This window comes from Cervus canadensis, chromosome 27 (assembly GCF_019320065.1).
Source record: "Cervus canadensis isolate Bull #8, Minnesota chromosome 27, ASM1932006v1, whole genome shotgun sequence".
Lineage (NCBI taxonomy): Eukaryota > Metazoa > Chordata > Mammalia > Artiodactyla > Cervidae > Cervus > Cervus canadensis.
Window position 1 is genome coordinate 20,127,132 of NC_057412.1, and position 19,744 is coordinate 20,146,875.

The 19,744-nt window shown below is 36.8% G+C and overlaps 1 protein-coding gene across 1 annotated transcript in view; it reads left to right on the top strand.

The window, feature by feature from the left end:
• The window catches only part of LOC122428652 (translation initiation factor IF-2-like), a 48,774-nt gene that overhangs the window by 16,542 nt on the left and 12,488 nt on the right, over positions 1-19,744 (top strand). Inside the window, exon 4 of the mRNA XM_043448679.1 lies at positions 6,146-6,227. Within this exon, the coding sequence (XP_043304614.1) occupies positions 6,146-6,163 (18 nt within the window). The 3' untranslated portion in view covers positions 6,164-6,227. The remainder of the gene's footprint in view (positions 1-6,145; positions 6,228-19,744) is intronic.

The following is a 19,744-nucleotide window of genomic DNA, read 5'->3' on the forward strand; positions in this document are numbered from 1 at the left end:
GGATAAGTAGCCAGTTGTAGTTGCTTTCTGTAGCTTAAGTCATTTGCTTGATTCAATACTTAAATGAAGCATCAGTAAAGCAAAAAAAGAAAAAAAACTTTGTTCTCATACCTATTGCCTTGGGAGTATTTCAGAATTTAGCAGTTCCCACAGATGACCATTGTTCCTTTTAAAAAGAAGAATAGTGAGTGGATAGAAAGTTTTGGTGTGGAAAGGAAAGATTACCTCAGAACTGATGTCGACATGCTCGTTGATTTTGCTTTAAGCTTATTTGTGTAGTGAATTTCAGTGGGTGGTGAAAAGTGGTAATGCGTTAAAAGTATTAGTATCCTTAACATGCTCCAGAGTGGTTTGACTATACATAGGAGACATGGAGAATAGAGGATCAGTGTTAAAGATTAGATAAGTTTCAGTGTGGTTCAACTGAAGCTGTGAAATAGGTGAGTCATTTATTGTTTTCTGGCCTCAGTTTGGAAAATAAGGGGGTTGGACCAAAATGATGATTTGGTTCTTCCTGACTCTGTCAGAATCAGTATCACTTCAAAAATGAGGTTTTACTGGCACATGCATTGAGTAGCAGGGTGCATAGAACTGAGGGCTGTGAGGATGTCCCTTATGGTTTTTGAGCGTGGCATTTAATATTTTACAGCAAAGTTTTTAGTTTAACATAATTGAACTTGTACTAGATAGGGTTAATAGGCTAGAACAAAAGGTCAAAGCATAAGGCATTAGGCTTAATTAAGGGAGAGCGGGAGTGGCAGGAGTGTGTGACAGTTAAATGGGTCTCCCACGGACTAATGTCGGTTACAGTGCAACCATGCCTCAGCTTAAGTGGGTTATTTTGTGCAAAGGGCAGCATGATTAGCAGTTTGACATGCCAGACACTTCTGGCCAATCCCATCTGTTTTAGAGGTTAAAAAAGCACACCTTTATGAGCTGATGGACTGATTTGTGTGCCCGTCTGGTAAAGATTAGAAGTCCAAGGCCAATGCAGTAAACGTCAGTTATAGAATATTGTACTTTCTTCGTTGGCTCATTGTTTTAACCGTCAACTGTTTTATAATGGGGGAATAACTGCTGTTTATGGAGTTGAATGCAAGCTGGGTGGGGGAACGAACAGGTGAGAGAGGAAGAAAACAATGTCCAAGACAGAATTGTCAATTAACATGTTCCGGAGCAAGTGTTTCAGATGGAGATGTGGGCTGCTCTACAGACTCTTCAGCTTAGGGAGTGTTTCTGGTCCCTTCCTTACAGTTTTTGAGTTACGGTGTCCTTTTTTGAGAGTTATCTGAGTAACCTATCAGTGCAGGATGTAATTTTATACTCAGAATTGGTAAGTTTCTTTATTTAGGTACCTCTTTTTTTGGACAAGATGGATCATTTACCTCCATACCATATATATATGGTTATCTTTCTTTACTTATATAAAGTGTCGTATTTGTTCGCTGACCTAGGGAGAGGTTAAGGAAAAGAAGAGAGAAATGAAAAGGAGCGCACACACCCGTGTACTTGCTGTCTGGGTAGGATACAGTTCGAGGCTGATGCATGCTGTTAGCATGAAGTGTGTGACAGCCTAGGCTGGGGCTTTCTTCTTCAGTTTTGAGAACTATAAGAGTTCTGCCTTTAAAAGTTCATTTTCAGTTCAAGGTTGTAGCTCATATGAAGACATACAAAGGCTAGAATGTGGTTATAAAAATTGGTTTTAATATAATCTAATATCCAAAGAAAGGAAAACTTAATTAGATATGTATGAAATAGAACTTTAGATAGATATTATTATCATAATTAGTGAGTTTTAAGAACATGAAGCATTCAGTCTTTTGGGTGGGTAGAGGGAAGTGTTTGAGAAATAACAAAATGTTATTCTATTTATCAGAAATTATCATAAGCATGAGATTTGAAATTAAAAATGTGACCAAGAGCACTGGAAATGATATTTGAAGATGGGGTTGGCCCCAGTGCTTTTATCCTTGTTGAAATATGTGAACCATGAATTGTTTGTTACATAGTTATGCAGATTATCTCTGTGTGTGTATGTGTGTGCGAGTGTGTGTGTGTGAGTGTGTGTGTGAGTGTGTGTGAGAGTGTGTGTGTGAGAGTGTGTGAGAGAGTGTGAGTGTGTGTGTATGAGTGTGTGTGTGTGTAAGAGTGTGAGTGTGTGTGAGAGTGAGTGTGTGTGAGAGAGTGTGTGTGTGCGAGTGTGTGTGTGTGAGTGTGAGTGTGAGAGTGAGTGTGTGTGAGAGAGTGTGTGTGTGAGAGTGTGAGTGTGTGTGAGTGTGTGTGAGAGAGTGTGTGAGTGTGAGTGTGTGTGAGAGTGTGTGTGTGTGAGTGCGAGTGTGTGTGAGAGAGTGTGTGTGTGCGAGTGTGTGTGTGAGTGTGAGTGTGTGAGAGTGAGTGTGTGTGAGAGAGTGTGTGTGTGAGAGTGTGAGTGTGTGTGAGAGAGTGTGTGAGTGTGAGTGTGTGTGTGAGTGTGTGTGAGAGTGTGTGTGTGTGAGTGTGAGTGTGTGTGAGAGAGTGTGTGAGTGTGAGTGTGTGTGAGAGTGTGTGTGTGAGTGTGTGTGTGTGTGAGGTCGCCTCAGTCGTGTCCTACTCTGTGCCATCCTATGGACTGGAGCCCACCAGGTTCCTCTGTCCATGGGATTCTTCAGGCAAGAATACTGGAATGGGTTGCCATGCCCATGTTAAATCCTGAATTGTTTTAGAATTAAATTATCTAAAGAAGATATGGTCACTGAAAGTTACATGTGAATCATAATAGTAACTAGTACATTTTAAAATACATGTATGCATTTATTTTTACTACTAAGCTATTCCAAAATGAACTGGTTTAACTTATAGAGAGAAAGTGAGATATGTTATTTATCATTTTAAAAGGACAAAGTGACAGCAAGGTGTTGGAGTTTGTTTTGGAATATAGTACTTAAAAATGTTTTCATCTTTATGTTCTTTGTGGAGTAACATCAGTTGAAATGATTGGGATCTAATATAGATTTACATGGAAAGAGTCCTGCCCTTCTAGGTAGGGAGAAAAGGTGAAAAGGCATACATTTTATATTATTGCTTTTTTTTTTTTTTTTTTTTGCCTAAATCGTTTTTAAATTACAAAAGTATGGCTTGAGTAGTATAAAAGTGCTTTGGTATAATAGTATTAATACATTAAATATAGGAGATTTATCTAATTTAATGGACAGAAGCTTCTTAAATGAATCTCCTGGTGATGATACGTTAAACCTAAAATAAATACTTGAGGTTATATATTTGTATTGATAGTACATTTTAAAGGTCTCTAGATCCTAACCTTTTAGTTTCCTTCTGTTTTCTCCAGTAAATTCAAGTGCCAATAACATCTAGTTTGTGTTACGATTTTACTAAAGACATATTTTGTAGGATTAACTTGTTTTTGTCTGTTATGATATTAAATTATAAAATTTTGAAGAATACACATTGTCCCTTGTAATTTATGGCAGCCAGTTTCTATCAGCCAGTTTTATTTCTTTACTTTCACTAATGTGGTATTATTGGCTTTGAGATATGTAAAAAGTCTGCTCCTCTAAGCAAATTAGTTGAATATATGCTTAGGTTGTGAAAAATCAAAGCAGAAATGCTTAATATACTTAGCGTTCTGTGTTTGCAGTCCTTGTCCTAAAAATTGCTATAGCTTTATAATCTGACTTTTAGTTGTTATTTTTTTGAACCATTGGAAATAGTAATAGCCCTGTTGCGTGTTTTGATCTTTAGTGTTGATAAGGCATGGAATTGTCCTTTGCCTCTATTCAGGGAGATGGCCTTTAATAAGAGAGCCATAAGATAAGATGGATTTAGCAAATGCATATTCTTATTATGTTTTGCATGTGTATTTATGAAATCAGTATGTCCGGTTATGTACGATACATTTCAGGTGGAGATGTTAGAGATGGCTGCACCTGTTGACTGCGGTAAGCATTGGGTCTCTCCCGGGGAGGCAGGGAGAAGGCCTCCCCACTGTCTGAGTACATCATCCCTCCTTGGTAGATTGCGTACATTTTGCTTTTTTGTATTCTGTGACCTTGCAGTCAGTGACTTCAGCCCAGAATAGTTTCAAAGTCATGTAAATGAATGCAATTAAGGTATTGCTTATCATCTTACATAGTTCAGATGGAACTTTATTGGATAGAGAGGTTTGTTTGCTGTATGAGGAAGGTCAAAGTAAGGTTAAATTTTATTACATAAAATGATTTGGTAATGGTTTTATTTAGCTGCTGAAAAAGTAGTGTCCTAATAGGAAATGATAATGCTCTTTTTTGTTTTTAGTCATTAGGCAGTCTTTTCAGGGTTTTTTGTTATTGTTGTTGTGTGTGTTTTTTTTTTCTCTCTATGTTAAGGTGATAAGTACTTGTCTCCTAATAAAATTTGGGGAATATTCTGCCTTTAGTTATGATTCGAGGTATTTTTGAGGTTACACGTTAGGTGACATTCCTTGCTGCTGATGGAGGGTAGCTTAGGAGCTGCTGAGCTTAGGAGTGTGCTAAGAGAGCTTGTGTTAGTGTTCAGTTACCATGCCGGTTGGTGCAGAGTCCCGGGTCACTAGGGCAGAGAAGAGCCCTGCCGCCCAGCTGGCTGACTGTTAGGGATTGGGAGAGTATGGACTTAGATACCCGGAGAGGGTTGCAAAGGCGAGCTGAGAAAGGGGAGAGGGAGAGCATTGGAGAATGGGAATTGAGTATGTGTACGTGTGAAGTGTGAAATTTTTAAAAAAGCTGAGTATTCTCCATTGTGGTTGGCTCATGTAACTACCTGCTTTTGTTTGCTGATCCTGTGTTTACTTCAGCATGATGTATTAGGTGATAAAGTCTCTCCAATTCGTTGACTCATAAAGCAGACTTTACTCAGCATCAGCTCTGTGCCTTCCTTGCACCATACTAGGTCCTGGGGGATTCAGAGATGAATGAAAGACTCGCAGTCACCGGGGGAGTAACAGGAAGCAGGATACAAAGTGACCCAGAGGTAGAGTGGTTAAAGAGTCTGCTTCCCTGGGATATCACAGAAGCATCACTCAAAACAATGTATAATCTGTGTATGGTTTTCAGGAGACTGAAGGGCACTAATGAAATAATGATGGAAATGCTTTGTTTGGGGGGTTTAAGGTTTAGGTTTATTTATTTATTTGCAAGCTAAGCTATAACCCCTGAGAACCAATCACAGGCTCTGGGGCAGCTGCTGTTGTTCAGTTGCTTAGTTGTGTCCAACTTTTTTGCAACTCCATGGACTGTTGCACCCCCAGGCTCCTCTGTCCATGGGATTCTCCAGGCAAGAATACTCGAGTGGGTTGTCATTCCCCTCTCCAGGGGATCTTCCTGACCCAGGACTCAAACCCTCATCTTCTGCATGGCAGGCAGATTCTGTACTGCTGAGCCAACAGGGACGCCCAGGCGTAGGAACTGAGAATTGTGGAGAATGTGAACCTGACGAACGTGCAGTGGCTGGTGTGAGTGGAATGCTGCTGTGAGAAATCTCGGAGTTGGCCCCGTACTTGTCTTATCATCAGCTGGGCTCACTGTCCATTGGCCTATTGGTCAGTACACGGTTTCCTCAGCCACCGCAGTGTTAAAGGGGGGCTGTGGGTCTTGCTGGCCTAAGACTTTTTCATCCACTCTTTTGTTCTTATAAGAATAAACTGTCCCACATGTTGATGTCATTCTATATCTAGGATGATTCTGATTCCAAGTTTAGTATTTTTTGTTGCTAATGGTCTAGGGGGGGAAAATGAGGTGTTTCAACTCTTGTGTTGACTACCAAGTAATTCTAATACTTTTCTTCCAGAATCTTTGATCATAATTCCCCTTGGTCATTGACATTTACTTCTCATATAGTTGAGAATTGATGGAAGAGTCTTTATACAGTGTATAGACAGATAAGTAGTATGTTTTGATGTAAATAATTTTGTAATGCATATTTTTTTTATCAGATGTGATCAACAGCCTTGCCCAAGGAAAACATGTATAATTAAGAATATGTTTTACTTGCAATATGTCTTTTTTTTTTTTTTTGGACATTTTTTTCAGATTTTTTTTTCGGTCAGTAGTTAAGATTTCAATGTAAAAGATACTGTTGAAATTCTTTGAGATAAGATGCACTTGAAGTAACATTTCTTTTTGTTAATTTTCAGAGAGTGCTTGGATTGTGAGCGATTTAAGAACTCTGTTCTCAGGACCCATTACTTTAACATTGGGGAGAAACACATCCAGAAGGTATGTATTTTGCCTCATTCCTCCACTTTTTACAATGTAGTTAAGCCTTTTCAGTTATAGGGAAGAAAGAATATTATGCCATATTTTATTTTTCTTAAGTTTCAGAGATTGATAACTGAGTTGCTTGACATTTGTAACAGAGGAGAGGAATATATTTCAATGTTGATAAATTCTGAATTTTGTGTGAGTACAAGAAATCTGGTTTAGATGGAACCAGTTTTGCCTTTTTTAAATATCTGAGATATTTACATTTTACCTTTTCAGCACAGTACTATTTTAAAGAATGTTTTGATTTGAAAATAAGTTGTAAAAAATTCCCGTTTATCTGAAACAGTGTGAAATACATGTTAAACATGCAGGCAGTCTTAAAGCTCTTTGTGCCTACATAAAATTCTACCTTCTAGTATAGGGACCAGCTGTCGTCTGTATTTCCATCAGTCTTTCATCAGGGTCCATGGACATATACAGCCAGGTCACCTGACTCCGCCTCTGAACGTCCATCTGCTGAATTCCCTCTGCATTATCACATGTGTCTAGGTGGGTGCAACATAGTAATTTAGCTGCTCCATAGGCCCTGAGTCTCAGGACATGTGATATATTCCCGGGAAGGAAGGATTTTAAGATCGTCACTTGGTTAACTTACCTGCTTTGTGTTTCTGTCCTTTACAACCCCAAGACCCCATGTGGACATACCAGTCAGTTTTGCTGAGGTCAGTGGTGAACACAGGTCCCCTTCAGTCATATCCCAGGTTTCCTTCTTGATGTCCTCCTTCATATCTCCTGTAAGTGTTGTGGTGGTCTTTTAAAAAACTTGGCAGCTGTCTTGCTTAGAATAGAAGCTGATAAAGGAAGAATGCATTAATACATTTAATAAGAATATATTTGTTAAGGTTGTAGTGATTACATGTGACTATTAACTGAAGATAGGTCAACTTCTAGTGTCAACCTCTTTGAATCCATATGACTATTAACTGGATATCTTGATTTATATTCACACGAAATAACACAAAAGTCAGTTTTACAAATTTTCTTATGTGATCACTTGTCAAGCACTATGAGTTTGTAGAATTGGATCAATATAGTCTTTTATATTTCTATAGCACAGTATATTGAACTCTGTAGGTTTAAGGTTATTCACTATTAGCAAAACAACATTTTCTCCCTGTTCCTGTCAGATGGAGAGGGTAAAAGCAAATAGTAAATCTGAATAAACACATTAGGACTGTAAAAGAACTTCTAAGTGAACTCCCAAATACAAAATTTAATTTTTATGTATACTTTATCAGCGAAAGAGGATATGATCTGAAAGCCTGAATTTTGTGAAATTTAAAGTTATCTTTTTAAATTAAAAGTTAACATATTACATACTTTAAAATATAAACATTCAAATAGTTCATAAGTATTAGTTATAGAGACATTTCCTATACTTTTTAAAGCCATTGTAATTTGTCCATTTATGAAAATTCATCAAGTAATTGCAAAATTAAGAGTAGGTTTAATAGAATTGAATTGCTTATTAGCTTTTATTAAAAAGAAACTGCAAAGAAGTTTAGTTACACGGTTGAATAGAGAGATTCTTATGTAAATTTTGAATAGAAATTGCTTTTAAGTCGTTCTTTTGAAAATAACTTATGTCAAGGTTTTTAAAAAATAATTTCTTATATTTAAAAAAAAAACCATTTTACTGAAGTCTAACTTCATATAGTCAACTTGGCACTCTTACTTGCTAGTTCAAAGATTTTTGGCAACCCACTCCAGTATTCTTGCCTGGGAAATCCTGTAGACTGAGGAGCCTGGCAAACAGGCCATGGGGTCACAAGAGTTGGACATGAGTGAGTGACTACACCACCACGGCCACCCTGCCTAACTGTACTCTACCCCAGAAGGTTCGCTGGGGTCTGTCCCAGTCAGTACTGCCTCCATCCTGCAGAAACTGGTCTTTGGCATCTTATATCTTGGATTAGTTTTGCTTCTTTTTGAACTTCATACAATTGGAATCATACAGTGTGAACTCTTTTGTGTCTGACTTTTGTGATTAACATTATGTCTTTGAGTCATCCATGTATATATCACCCCCCTCCCCACTGCCCAGTCGTGTATATTCCATTGTATAATTATACTATCCTTTATCTCTTCTACTGTAAATGGATATTGAATATCTTACCAGTTTGGGGCTAAAATAAGGTTACTTGAACTTTTTAAAATCTTTTGGTAGAAATAAGCATTCATTTCTGATCAGTGTGTGCACAGGGATGGAACTGCTATGTGACAAAATATATGTGTCTAACTTTACAGTAAATAGATACCTAGAGTGCTTCTAAGCATATTTAGGAACTGTCAATCATTGTATCTTTTACTAATGATAGCTCTTATTATGAAATTGACTTATTTTTCTCTAGCTTTATGTGAACTCTAAAGTGGTTTTTCTAAGAATTATGAAATTTTCCTATCTGTTAAAATTAAGTAGTCAGTTTTCTGATTCCATTATGTGTTTGGTTCATGAAACTTACATCTGTCCTAACCCCATTGAAAGCAAATAAGACCCAGAACCCTCCTGTACATACTTATAGTTAAGGAAATACTGAAATGGGTTTTGAAACAAATTGCTCACATCATATAATGAAGCCTTTTACTTTATTGTTGAATTTTTAGTAACCTCTTTGACTATCTAAAATCATGGATATTTTTGAGTAACAAAGTAGTACTTTTGCATTTATGATGAATGTTTCTTGTGACCTTTATCTGTGTTTGTATTAATCTGCTTGGTGATTAAGTGAAATTATTCACTCTAGAACATAGGTGCTTGAGAAATTTTATCATCAGTCTTTTTCTCAGTCTTTTTTATAGAGCAAAGCTGTTCTACTGAACTATAATGTTAGCTCAAATTTTAAATTTTCTAGTGAGTGAAGTCACTCAGTCATGTCCAACTTTTTGCGACCCTATGGACTATAGCCTACCAGGCTCCTCCATCCATGGGATTTTCCAGGCAAGAGTACTGGAGTGGGATGCCATTTCCTTCTCCAGGGTTTCTTCCCGACCCAGGGATTGAACCCAGGTCTCCCGCATTGTAGGCAGACGCTTTACCGTCTGAGCCACCAGGGAAGTCCTAGTAAAGCACATTGAATAAAAGTAAAAAGCTGATGAAGTTTGTAAAATATTTTATACTGATATCTACAAAATATTATTTCATTGCTTAATTAGTATAAAATCATGAGATATTTTACATTCTTTTTCTCATGCTAAATTTTTCACATTCAGGGTTTATTTTCACTTTGTATCTCATTGCAGCTCAGACTAGTCACTTTTAAAGTACTCAGTAGCCACATGTGTCTGGCGAACAGTAAGGTTATAAAGTTACATCTTGGATGTTTTAAAAAAGACACTGCTTTAGTTAAATTCATATCAGTTAAAATATACTAAAAATTCAATGGGAAGATTTCATGCAGATGCTAATATGGTATGTTTCAGTAGGTCTCAAACAGCCTGTTTTTCCTTCAGTGTAGGAATAAATTATATTTTTTAAAATTGAACATGGGATTAAAGCAGTTAGCCTGCATCTAGGGGTCATTTGTGTGAAAAATGCATATCTTTAAATTAAAATCAAAATGTCAGATCCACATTGTCTCTCCTCCTCTAGGTTATATGCTAGTAGAATTTTATTTTTTTTGTGTGTCTGTGTGTTTTTAAAGCGTGGCTGTTTTAATTTTAGTGTGATAAATTGACATATGATGTAACTTCACTATCTTCCAAGTAGAACAGTGAAGTGAGTAAAGTGGCTCAGTAGTATCCAGCTGTTTGCGACCCCATAGACTGTAGCCCACCAGGCTCCTTCGTCTGTGGGATTTTCCAGGCAAGAGTACTGGAGTGGGTTGCCATTTCCTTCTCCAACAGGGCAACTCAGAAAAGGCTGTATACGTATAAATGTACCTATGACTTTTTATTCATTAGGATATTCAAAGAATACCTAGATTTTGAGGGTTCATGTTTATTCATGAATGTATTTGCTGAGTGAGATGCAACGAGATCTGTAAGCTGTCTTACTTGAACTTGGGTAAGATTTTGCTACCACTTGGGTTTGCTTTAAGCTTTTTAGTGTTCAGAATTTGGAATGTGGATAAAGAAATACTAGTCTATGACAGTGGTCATTTGTGGAGGGTTGTCCTGAGCAGTAAAGCTTATTAAGCAATACTTTTCATAATTGCATGTGTTAGCAGTTATTTTGGGTTCTTGATATAAGGGTGTGTGTGTGTGTGTGTGTGTGTGTGTGTATATGGTTCCTCATAGTGGTGATGTGTGTGTGTATGTGTGTGTGTGTGTGTGTGTGTGTATATATATATATATATATATATATATATGGTTCCTCAGTGATGTTTCACAAATGTATACTCACCTCCAAACTCATCATTAAATATGTACAGCTTTTTCTATCTAAATCTTTTCTCAATAAAGTGGTTTAAGAGAATGCTGGACATCTAGAAGGAGCGCATGAGTATTTATAAGTGTTTATTGACTAAATAGTTATTGAATGTATATTTTTCACTCCCCAAATTTTGCCTTATGGACTTTCTGAGGCAGGAAGTATTTGAAGGAAGAGAAAACAAAATCTTTAATTATATTTGTAGTAATACATTTTGATAGTTTGAATTAGTTGAAAGTAGTTTATTTATCAAACTGATATGTATATCTCAATTAAGAGTAATATGTAGATATGAAGTTTTCTAAAAATAGAGTGTAGTATTATGATCAGGTCTTTCATCTTTGGAGTATACAAACATGCCTTTTTCCATTTTGTTATAAAATAATGGTAATCAGCTTGAGAAGTACATTTATAAGAAATACCTTATGTTTCTGTAAAATATAGAGATTCATTGTATTTTAAAATTACTCTGAATCAGGCAGATCTTGATAGTTTTTAAGAAATAATTTCTGTATAGTGAAGTAAAGGTTGTCTTTCCATCTTATATAGGTATTTTCTTAATGTAGTTTTTGAAAGTGTCAGTTTTAGGTCATCTGTAATAAAGTGATCAAAGACTTATAGTATCGAGGAATGGTATTTGTTACTCTAGACTACATTCAAAGGAGATGTTCTAAGTGTTTATTCCATTTTAGCATCGGTAACTTTTATGAGATGATTTAAGTAGCCTTTCCTGCAAGTCTATTTGCAAGTTTTGAGTTTTATATTATGCCTTTATATATTCAACACATTATAACTGGTGACCATTTTTACGAGTATTTCTATAGTCATTTTCATTAGAACAGAAAGAATTATGAGATTTGATTTCTTACTTTTTCCACTGCCATCTTCTAAATCAAGCTTTAGTATTTCATGATTGTTATACAGTTACTATCGTAGCTTTCTAACCAGTCTTTTACCTTTTAGTGTTTATTATCTCATATGTTCTCCACACTACAGCACAATAAAACTTTTCTGAAGAGATAATCATTACCCTGAACACAAAGACCTTTGCCCACAAGATTAAAGCCAGGTCCTGTTTCTACCTGGCTCCTGCCTCTTATTGCATTTGCCTCATCCTTGAGCATGTTAACTGCACACTTCTTACACTGCCCCAGTTGTGGCTGTCTTCATCGTATATGTGTTGTGATCTGTCTCTCTAGTTCTTTTTTCACAAACACGCTGTCCATCCTGTGATGCATATGATCACCCTAGAGAAAGGAACAAGTGCCCTCTTCGACCCTGTCTCAGTTGATGAGTACTACTCACATGCATTATTTTATTGATCTTTTCAGTGAGATTATAAACTTCTAAAGGGAAGGGACCATTTCTTTTATAAAATTGTGATATACAAAGCAGCTAGCTTGATGCCTTCCATATACATGGGTAGTAAGTTAGTGTTAATGAAAAAACAACTTCAGGGTGTATGTACCCTAGACCTTTAAAAACAATCAAAGGATTTAAAAATTCATCCTGTATTATATTTTGTAAGTTATTTAAACTTATTGTGCCATAGTTTTTGCATGCGGTTTGTGTGAAGATGAAATGATAGTGTGTGTCAGAAATCTGTCGGTTCCAGAGTTTGACACAAGTGTTTGTGATAGTACCCAAACTGAATTTTGTTGAGCATGTAAATTTCTTTGTCTTAATGTGAAACATAGAGAATGTTGTTCAATATTCCTTACCTGAATGACAGCAAGGTTGATTTAATGTTAGCTGATTGTGTATTCTAAGTTTCTTTACTGTTCATCTGAAACCAGAATGAAACTACAGATGCCTTTGGTGAAAGTAATGAATTAGCTTTTTAGAATGAATAGTTACAAAGATGAATGAATTTAAAAATCTTGTTAACTTTACAAAATTGGTCCTTAATTCCTCATATTGAATTACATTAGGGTTAAATAAGTTTTTTTTGAAGGGCATCTTTTCACAGATTTCCATAAATTTCTTAAAGGTGACCCCATCTGTGTCAATTCTATTTCCTAGAAGTATTTTAAAAGCTTACCTGGCTAGTGCAGGTTTTTAACAGGACTGAATTTGGGAAAAGTTTTTTCTTCGATTGTGATATAGTTCTAGTGCTAAGAGAAGTATTTTGGAATAACACAAGTTTCTGTCCTTCAGAGATCTTTCACCCCTTAAAAGCAAAATCTGAGTGTTACGTGTACATGGATGATAGCTATAAATCAGTTTAAAGAAAGAGATAGGTTGACATTTGGGGGAAATGAATTTTCACAAGACCAGCATGCTAAACCACGAAAACTGTCATCATAGGGTTTTCCAGGTGGTGGTCATGGTAAAGAACCACCTGCCAACACAGGAGAGGTAAGAGATGCAGGTTCAGTTCCTGAGTCAGGAAGATCCCCTGGAAAAGGGAATGGCTACCCACTCCAGTATTTTTGCCTGAAGAATCCCATGGACAGAGGAGCCTGGTGGGCTACAGTCCCTCGGATCACAAAGAGTCAGACATGACTGAGGCGACTTAGCAGGCACACGTGCACCGTCATCACACAGAGAATAGGCCCTGAAAACGTGGGCCCACTGTAATCTTCTGTATGTGTGTGCTCAGATGTTGGTGACACTAGTAGTGACAGAGACTCTGTTGGGAAGGAAGAGGGGAGGATTGTGTCTTCCTTGTTGTTGTTTAGCTGCTCAGTCATGTCCAGCTCTTTTGCTGCCCCACAGCCTGTAGCCCACCAGGTTCCTCTGTCCGTGGGATTTCCCAGGCAAGAGTACTGGAGTGGATTGCCATTTCCTCTTCCAGGGGGTCTTCCTGACCCAGGTATCGAACCTGTGTCTCTTGCATTGGCAGATGGATTCTTTACCACTGAGCCACCTAGGAAGCCCAAGTCTTCTTACCCATAACAAAATATGTGCAGCTGAATAACATTCTTTTGAATAGGCTTGGGAGGTTAACTTTATAGGCCGCCTAGGTGTATTTAGGCAGTCAGTATAGAGGGCCCTTACTTTATTACCTAGGGTATAAAGTTTAGAAAATATTAAGCATTTTCTACTTATACTATAGACAAAAATTCTTAAAGGCAGTCTGTATTTATTCTAATAGAAATGGATATAACCTAAGAGTGAAAATTACTAAAGTTACATTGACAAGTATATTCAAAATATGTGCATGGAGTTATTGTATTAATGCTGAGTCCTTGCTAACTTGCCATTTTCATGGTAATTTCAGGAAGTAAGAAATGGATAACAATTTTTAGTTTAAGTACTCCCATGAGTTTCTGTTAAGGGTGAAAATGTCATTACAGTATTTGTTAGAAAGTCACATACCCTTTAATGCTAGTCTGATAAGCACAGAATATTATTGTTATATTTTTGCTTAAGTCTTCTTTAATAGTATAGCTTCTCTTCCTCTTGGTTATATTAATGAAAGATGCAGATTATCATGCTTTTTTCCACCAGAAAAAGTCTGAAATGAATATATGTGAACTATTTAAAACATTCAACTTTCAACATTTAGACCTTTTTTTTTTTCTGATAGCCTGATCACACAATCACCAGTCACTAGCTTATAAACTTGTATTTTAAAAGAAGACATTTTAAAAAAAAAAAAAAAAGAAGAAGACATTTATAAGGGATAGGATTCCCATTTTCTCGTTGGAGAAGGCAGAAGTAGTTTCTTTTCTTTCTTGGTTTTACAAACAAAATAATTAACCCAAGGGGTATATTTCTCTGTTACCTCTAATGCAGACAGTTAAAGAATAGCCACCATCATGGCCACAGTTCAATACGTGATGAAAATGCTGGTCTTAGAACCATAAGATTTATATTTGAGCCGTAGCTCTCCACGCAGATTGTTAGCACATTGCTTAACCTGAGTCTCAGTTTTCTGACCTGGAGGAAACAGCTACCCATTCCAGCACTCTGACCTGGAGAATTCCATGGACTGTATAATCTATGGGGTTGCAAAGAGTCAGGCACGACTGAGCCACTTCCACTTCACTTCAAAATGAGGATACAGTCTACATCACAGGAATATTCCACAAGTATTGATAAATGAGGCAATAAAGTTTCATGTCACAAGTGTAACATTCTAGAAAGATAATGTGACAGTGTTGTTAATTCTATATTTTTCAAGAGATATAAGTTTACAGATGACCACTGTTTACTCAGTAGAACACTCTTCTATTAGAACTTTTTCTTCCACACATGATACATTTTTCTTTTTTTGTTGTTGTTTCTCCCCCACTTTAAGAATGTTCATAAACTCTGGTCATACTTTTGAATGCCTTTCAAGTTTGAACCGGTTAACATCTGCCACCTACTGACCCAATTCTCTCCACTTCCTCTGATCCGGCCCTCTGCAATATGCAGTTGCTTGTTTTTGCTGGGTGATTAAACTGGCCTTAATTTGATTTTTCCAAAGATCTGGATTAATATAGGGTTAGAAACAGCAGCTTCTAAATGCGTCTAACCTATAAAGCAAGGTGCATAGCAGTCAGTAATACTTTTTCCCTCTAGAGAACAATTGGTAAAACCCCACATGGACTTGCTTTTTCTAGCATTTATAGTTTTAAAAGTGATTCCTGCTCACACATTCAGGTTAAAAAGCATTTTTTTTTAGTAAGTGTGAATTTGTGAAGTGACTCAACCACACATGTAGGTACTTCAAAATGCATGCCTTTAACTACTATTTGAATTTTTATAGATTTGTACTTTTGCTGACTGCAAGAAAATAAAAGGCCTAGTGCCAATTCTTACTGGGTCAAGATTTTATTTTAAAGTATCATTTCCTCAGCTTTTTTGATACTTAAAAAGTCATACAGATTTTCCTGCAAAAAGTTTTAACAGGCTTTATTCCAGTGAGGAAAATTCAGGATGCTTATGCTATGGTAATAACAAAAATGATGTACAGTGGCTCTTCAAAAAGACAGGAGTTGTGGTGCCAACCGCCTACCTCCATTCATTTGAAAATTTGAGTATGACTTTTGATTCCCCCCCAAACTTAACTACTAATAGCCCACAGTTGACCTTACTGCCAAAAAAGCTAATTAACATGTATTTTGTACATTGTATGTATTATATACTGTATTCTTACAATAAAGTAAGCTAGGGAAAGAACATGTTATTAAAAAAAATCATGAGGAAGAGAAGGTGCATAAATCTGTGCTATATTCATCCGTATGGTATGTTTACATCATTTCTTAAATTGAATTGTCTGCTTACATCAGTATTGTCTTGTATGATGTAAAACACTGTGGATGTTATGTGCATTAACACTAGACATCAGATGTGAAAAGATAATGAGAAAAATTCATGTTTATTTACAGGTATAACAATTCAGGTGTTGATAACTAAGATCAGTATGATTGCTTTATGGTATCCTCGTGTAATCAATACAGTTATTTCGCTGTAGCCCAACCTATACACTAATGAATGAATCACTATAAAATTTTTATGGCATCTCTATTAGATTTATGTTTGTGGGCATACTATATGGTAATATAATTCTCTGAAAGCAAAGTTGTAAGAAGTGAGAAAACTAACACATCATTAATTTTATTTTAAATGTCACTCACCTTATGCCTATCCTGATACCAGGATAGACTGGTATCATTTTATGCATTCTTGACATACTTTTTCTTATTTTTTTTGACATTTCTAGTCTATGTGGTTTGTCTGAAGCTTTTTCAAATTATAAAATCTCCAAACATTTTCCAATATATTTACTGAAAAAAAAAAATCCATATATAAGTGGACCCATCTAGGATCAGCTGTGTTTGGTGAATTTGTTAATAGAAATTGCTGAAAGCTAGACTACCTTAGAAATATATTTTTGTTTAAAGAGGCTAGTGGAGGTGGTAAGAACTAGTGTATATATGTGTGTGTATTCAGCATAGTTCTGGGTGCAAAAACTTTGGTGATTTAAAAAATTTTCAGGAAATGATCAGACAAGTTGACCAAGGAAATTGCTTTGACCCTGTGGAGACTTAATGGGTAGTGATTTGTGGAACGCATTATCGCAGCACACTGACCTGAATCTGAATCATGGTGCACCCTTACCTGTTGTATGACTTTGGGCAACTCCCTCCACTGCTCTGAGTCCCAGTTCCTCCATCTATAAAAGTTGTTGTTGTTCAGTTGTGTGTTTGACTCTTTGCGACCCCATGGACTGCAGCATACCAGGTTTCTCTGTCCTTCACTGTTTCCCGGAGTTTGTTCAAACTCATGTCCATGGAGTCGGTGATGCCATCCAATCATCTCATCCTCTGTCACCCTCTTCTCCTGCCCTCAGTCTTTCCCAGCATCAGGGTCTTTTCCAGTGAGTCAGTTCTTCGCATCAGGTGGCCAAAGTATTGGAGCTTCAGCTTTAGCATTAGTCCTTCCAATGAATATTCAGGACTGAATTCTTTTACAGTTGATTGGTTTGATCATCTTGCAGTCCAAGGGACTCTGAAAAGTCTTCTCTAGCACCACAGTGCAGAAGCATCAGTCTTCGGTGCTCGGCCTTCTTTATGGTCCAACTCTCACATCCATACATGACTACTGGAAAAACCATAGCTTTGACTAGATGGACCTTTGTTGGCAAAGTAATGTCTCTGCTTTTTAATATGCTGTCTAGGTTGGTCATAGCTTTTCTTCCAAGGAGCAAGTATCTTTTAATTTCATGGTTGCAGTCACTGTCCCCAGTGATTTTGGAATCCAAGGAAAGAAAGTCTGTCACTGTTACCATTGTTTTCCCATCTATTTGCCATAAAGTGATGGGACCAGATGCCATGATCTTCGTTTTTTGAATGTTGAGTTTTAAGCTGGCTTTTTCACTCTCCTTTCACTTTGATCAAGAGGCTCTTTAGTTCCTCTTCACTTTCTACCCTAAGGGAGGTGTCATCTGCATATCTGAGGTTATTGATATTTTCCCTGGAAATCTTGATTCTCACTTGTGATTCATCTTGCCTGGCATTTCTCATGATGTACTCTGCATTTAAGTTAAATATGCAGTTGACAACATGGCCGTACGTTTATTTTCAATTCTTAGTTAAGAACAAAAACACTATACAATTAGTCCGATGAGAAAATATGACTCTCATTAGATATCTTATTTATTGTCATATGACATATTCTCTAGTCATGCAGCGTAAAAAGGAAGGAAGACACCTGACATCCATTTTCATTTTCACTTTAGTTTGACTTAACACATTTCAGGAAACTGAATATTTGAAAAACATTTCTGTATTGATTAAGATATAAGTAATAGGATACTTTATTAAAATAGCTTAAATAATCAGTAGATCATCTCACCCAACAGGAAGTTTGGAGTACTGGTGTTTAATTGTCATAATGATGTTATCAAGGACCCACAAGGTATTTTCCATATTTCTTCTCTACCATCATGAATGTTTTGACAGCGTCACTCTTCATGGTTGCAAGAGAGCTATTTTTCTATGCTAGTCTTTTTTTTTTTTAATGGTGGAAAAACCTTTTTTAGTAAACTTCATTGGCCATAATTGCATCATATACCTGTGCCTACACCCCTTTTTGGCAGGATAAACATTACTTGTCTTAAGCAGCTTGACCTAATCAATATTCACCTTCTAAGGATAAGAGAGTGAGAGTTTGCCAGCAAGTAAGAAACGAGGAGGTACGTCTTTGAGAAGGTTGCCTCAGATCTGTCACAACTAGGGAATGTCACAATTTTAATAATTGCTCCAAATTTTCGTAGGAGACTGTAAAATATAGGACACTCATGACTTGATTCATTCGATATATTTATTTTTAAGTGCTTGCTGTATTCCATTTCTTGGCCCTGAGTATAGAGAAGTGAACAAAAGGGGAAAAAAATCACTGCCCCCTTGGAGCTTATGATGAAATAGACAAAAATATAAAGCAATTTAATTCATGGTATCTTATGAACAAATGATAAATAAAAATTATAGTAGAGAAGGGAGCATGGAAAGTCTGGGATGGGGTGTGTGTGAAGTTGCAGATTTTGTGCAGGGAAAGTCTCTCATCCAGAAAGAAGATGCCTTGAGTAAAGGCTGTGTTGGTATGGGAGCTGATGCTGCAGCTCTGGAGAGATGAGTGTTCTTGTCAAATGCCCTGTGGCTGGAATGGGGTGACTAAGGAGGGTCACAGGAAGTGAGGTCAGAGGGGAAAGCCAGGAGACAGTTGAGACCAGAGGGGTGACGCAATGTAACGTTTTTACAGAATCACTGGCAGTGTGTGAAGTAGACCAAAGTGGGCATTAAAAACAGAAGCAAGGAAACAACTTAGGAAGCTGCTGTAATAATCGAGGCGATATGAGCATGACTTGAACGGGAGCAGTATGAAGTAGTTGGACTCTAGATATTTCTAAGGCAAAGCCCACAGAATGTGCTGACGAATTGCATGTGAGGTATGAGAGGAGGAGAGGCAAGGATGGCAGCCAGGGTTTGGGGCCTCAACAATTCAAAGAATGGAGTTAATATTAACTGAGATTAGGAAGAACAGGGGTTCAGTTACTGACACATTAAATTTGACCTGTCAAATAATTGTATAAATATTTCTTGAAGACAGATCAATATATATTTTTTAAAAGGATGACTTTGGCCATTAATAACAGGAAATGGCTTTTAAAAATGTATATATTAGAAAAAAAACAACAGTAAGGAAGAAGACAGTACAAAATGGGGAACTAAAGTTTTATGGCAGGGGGGCAGAGGGATTTTTATATTCCATTGAACAAATACAGGGAAACATTGGAACTGATTTTTAAAATAGAATATTCAAAGAAGCATTTATACACTGAGCATTTATCTAGTGCCTACTATATTTTAGTTTCAAAAATTGCATGTTAAATATATTTATTTGAGTCAGTGCCTCAATTTTGAAACCCCAAATCTTGGTAAAAGCCCACATCAAAAAAAGAAATACACCGCAAAAACCAGTGATAAAACTTTAGGGTATGTCTGTTTCCTCTGAACATGGTGCAGTCAATGATCCTTCTAAATACATGCGTTGTTAACTGTCCAGGTTATCTTGCCCCGACCCCAACTTCCTTGGTGTCATACAGCCTCTAGTTAACGCGCAGGCATATCATTCAGTAGTGAGAAAGTCAGAAGAGAGATCAATA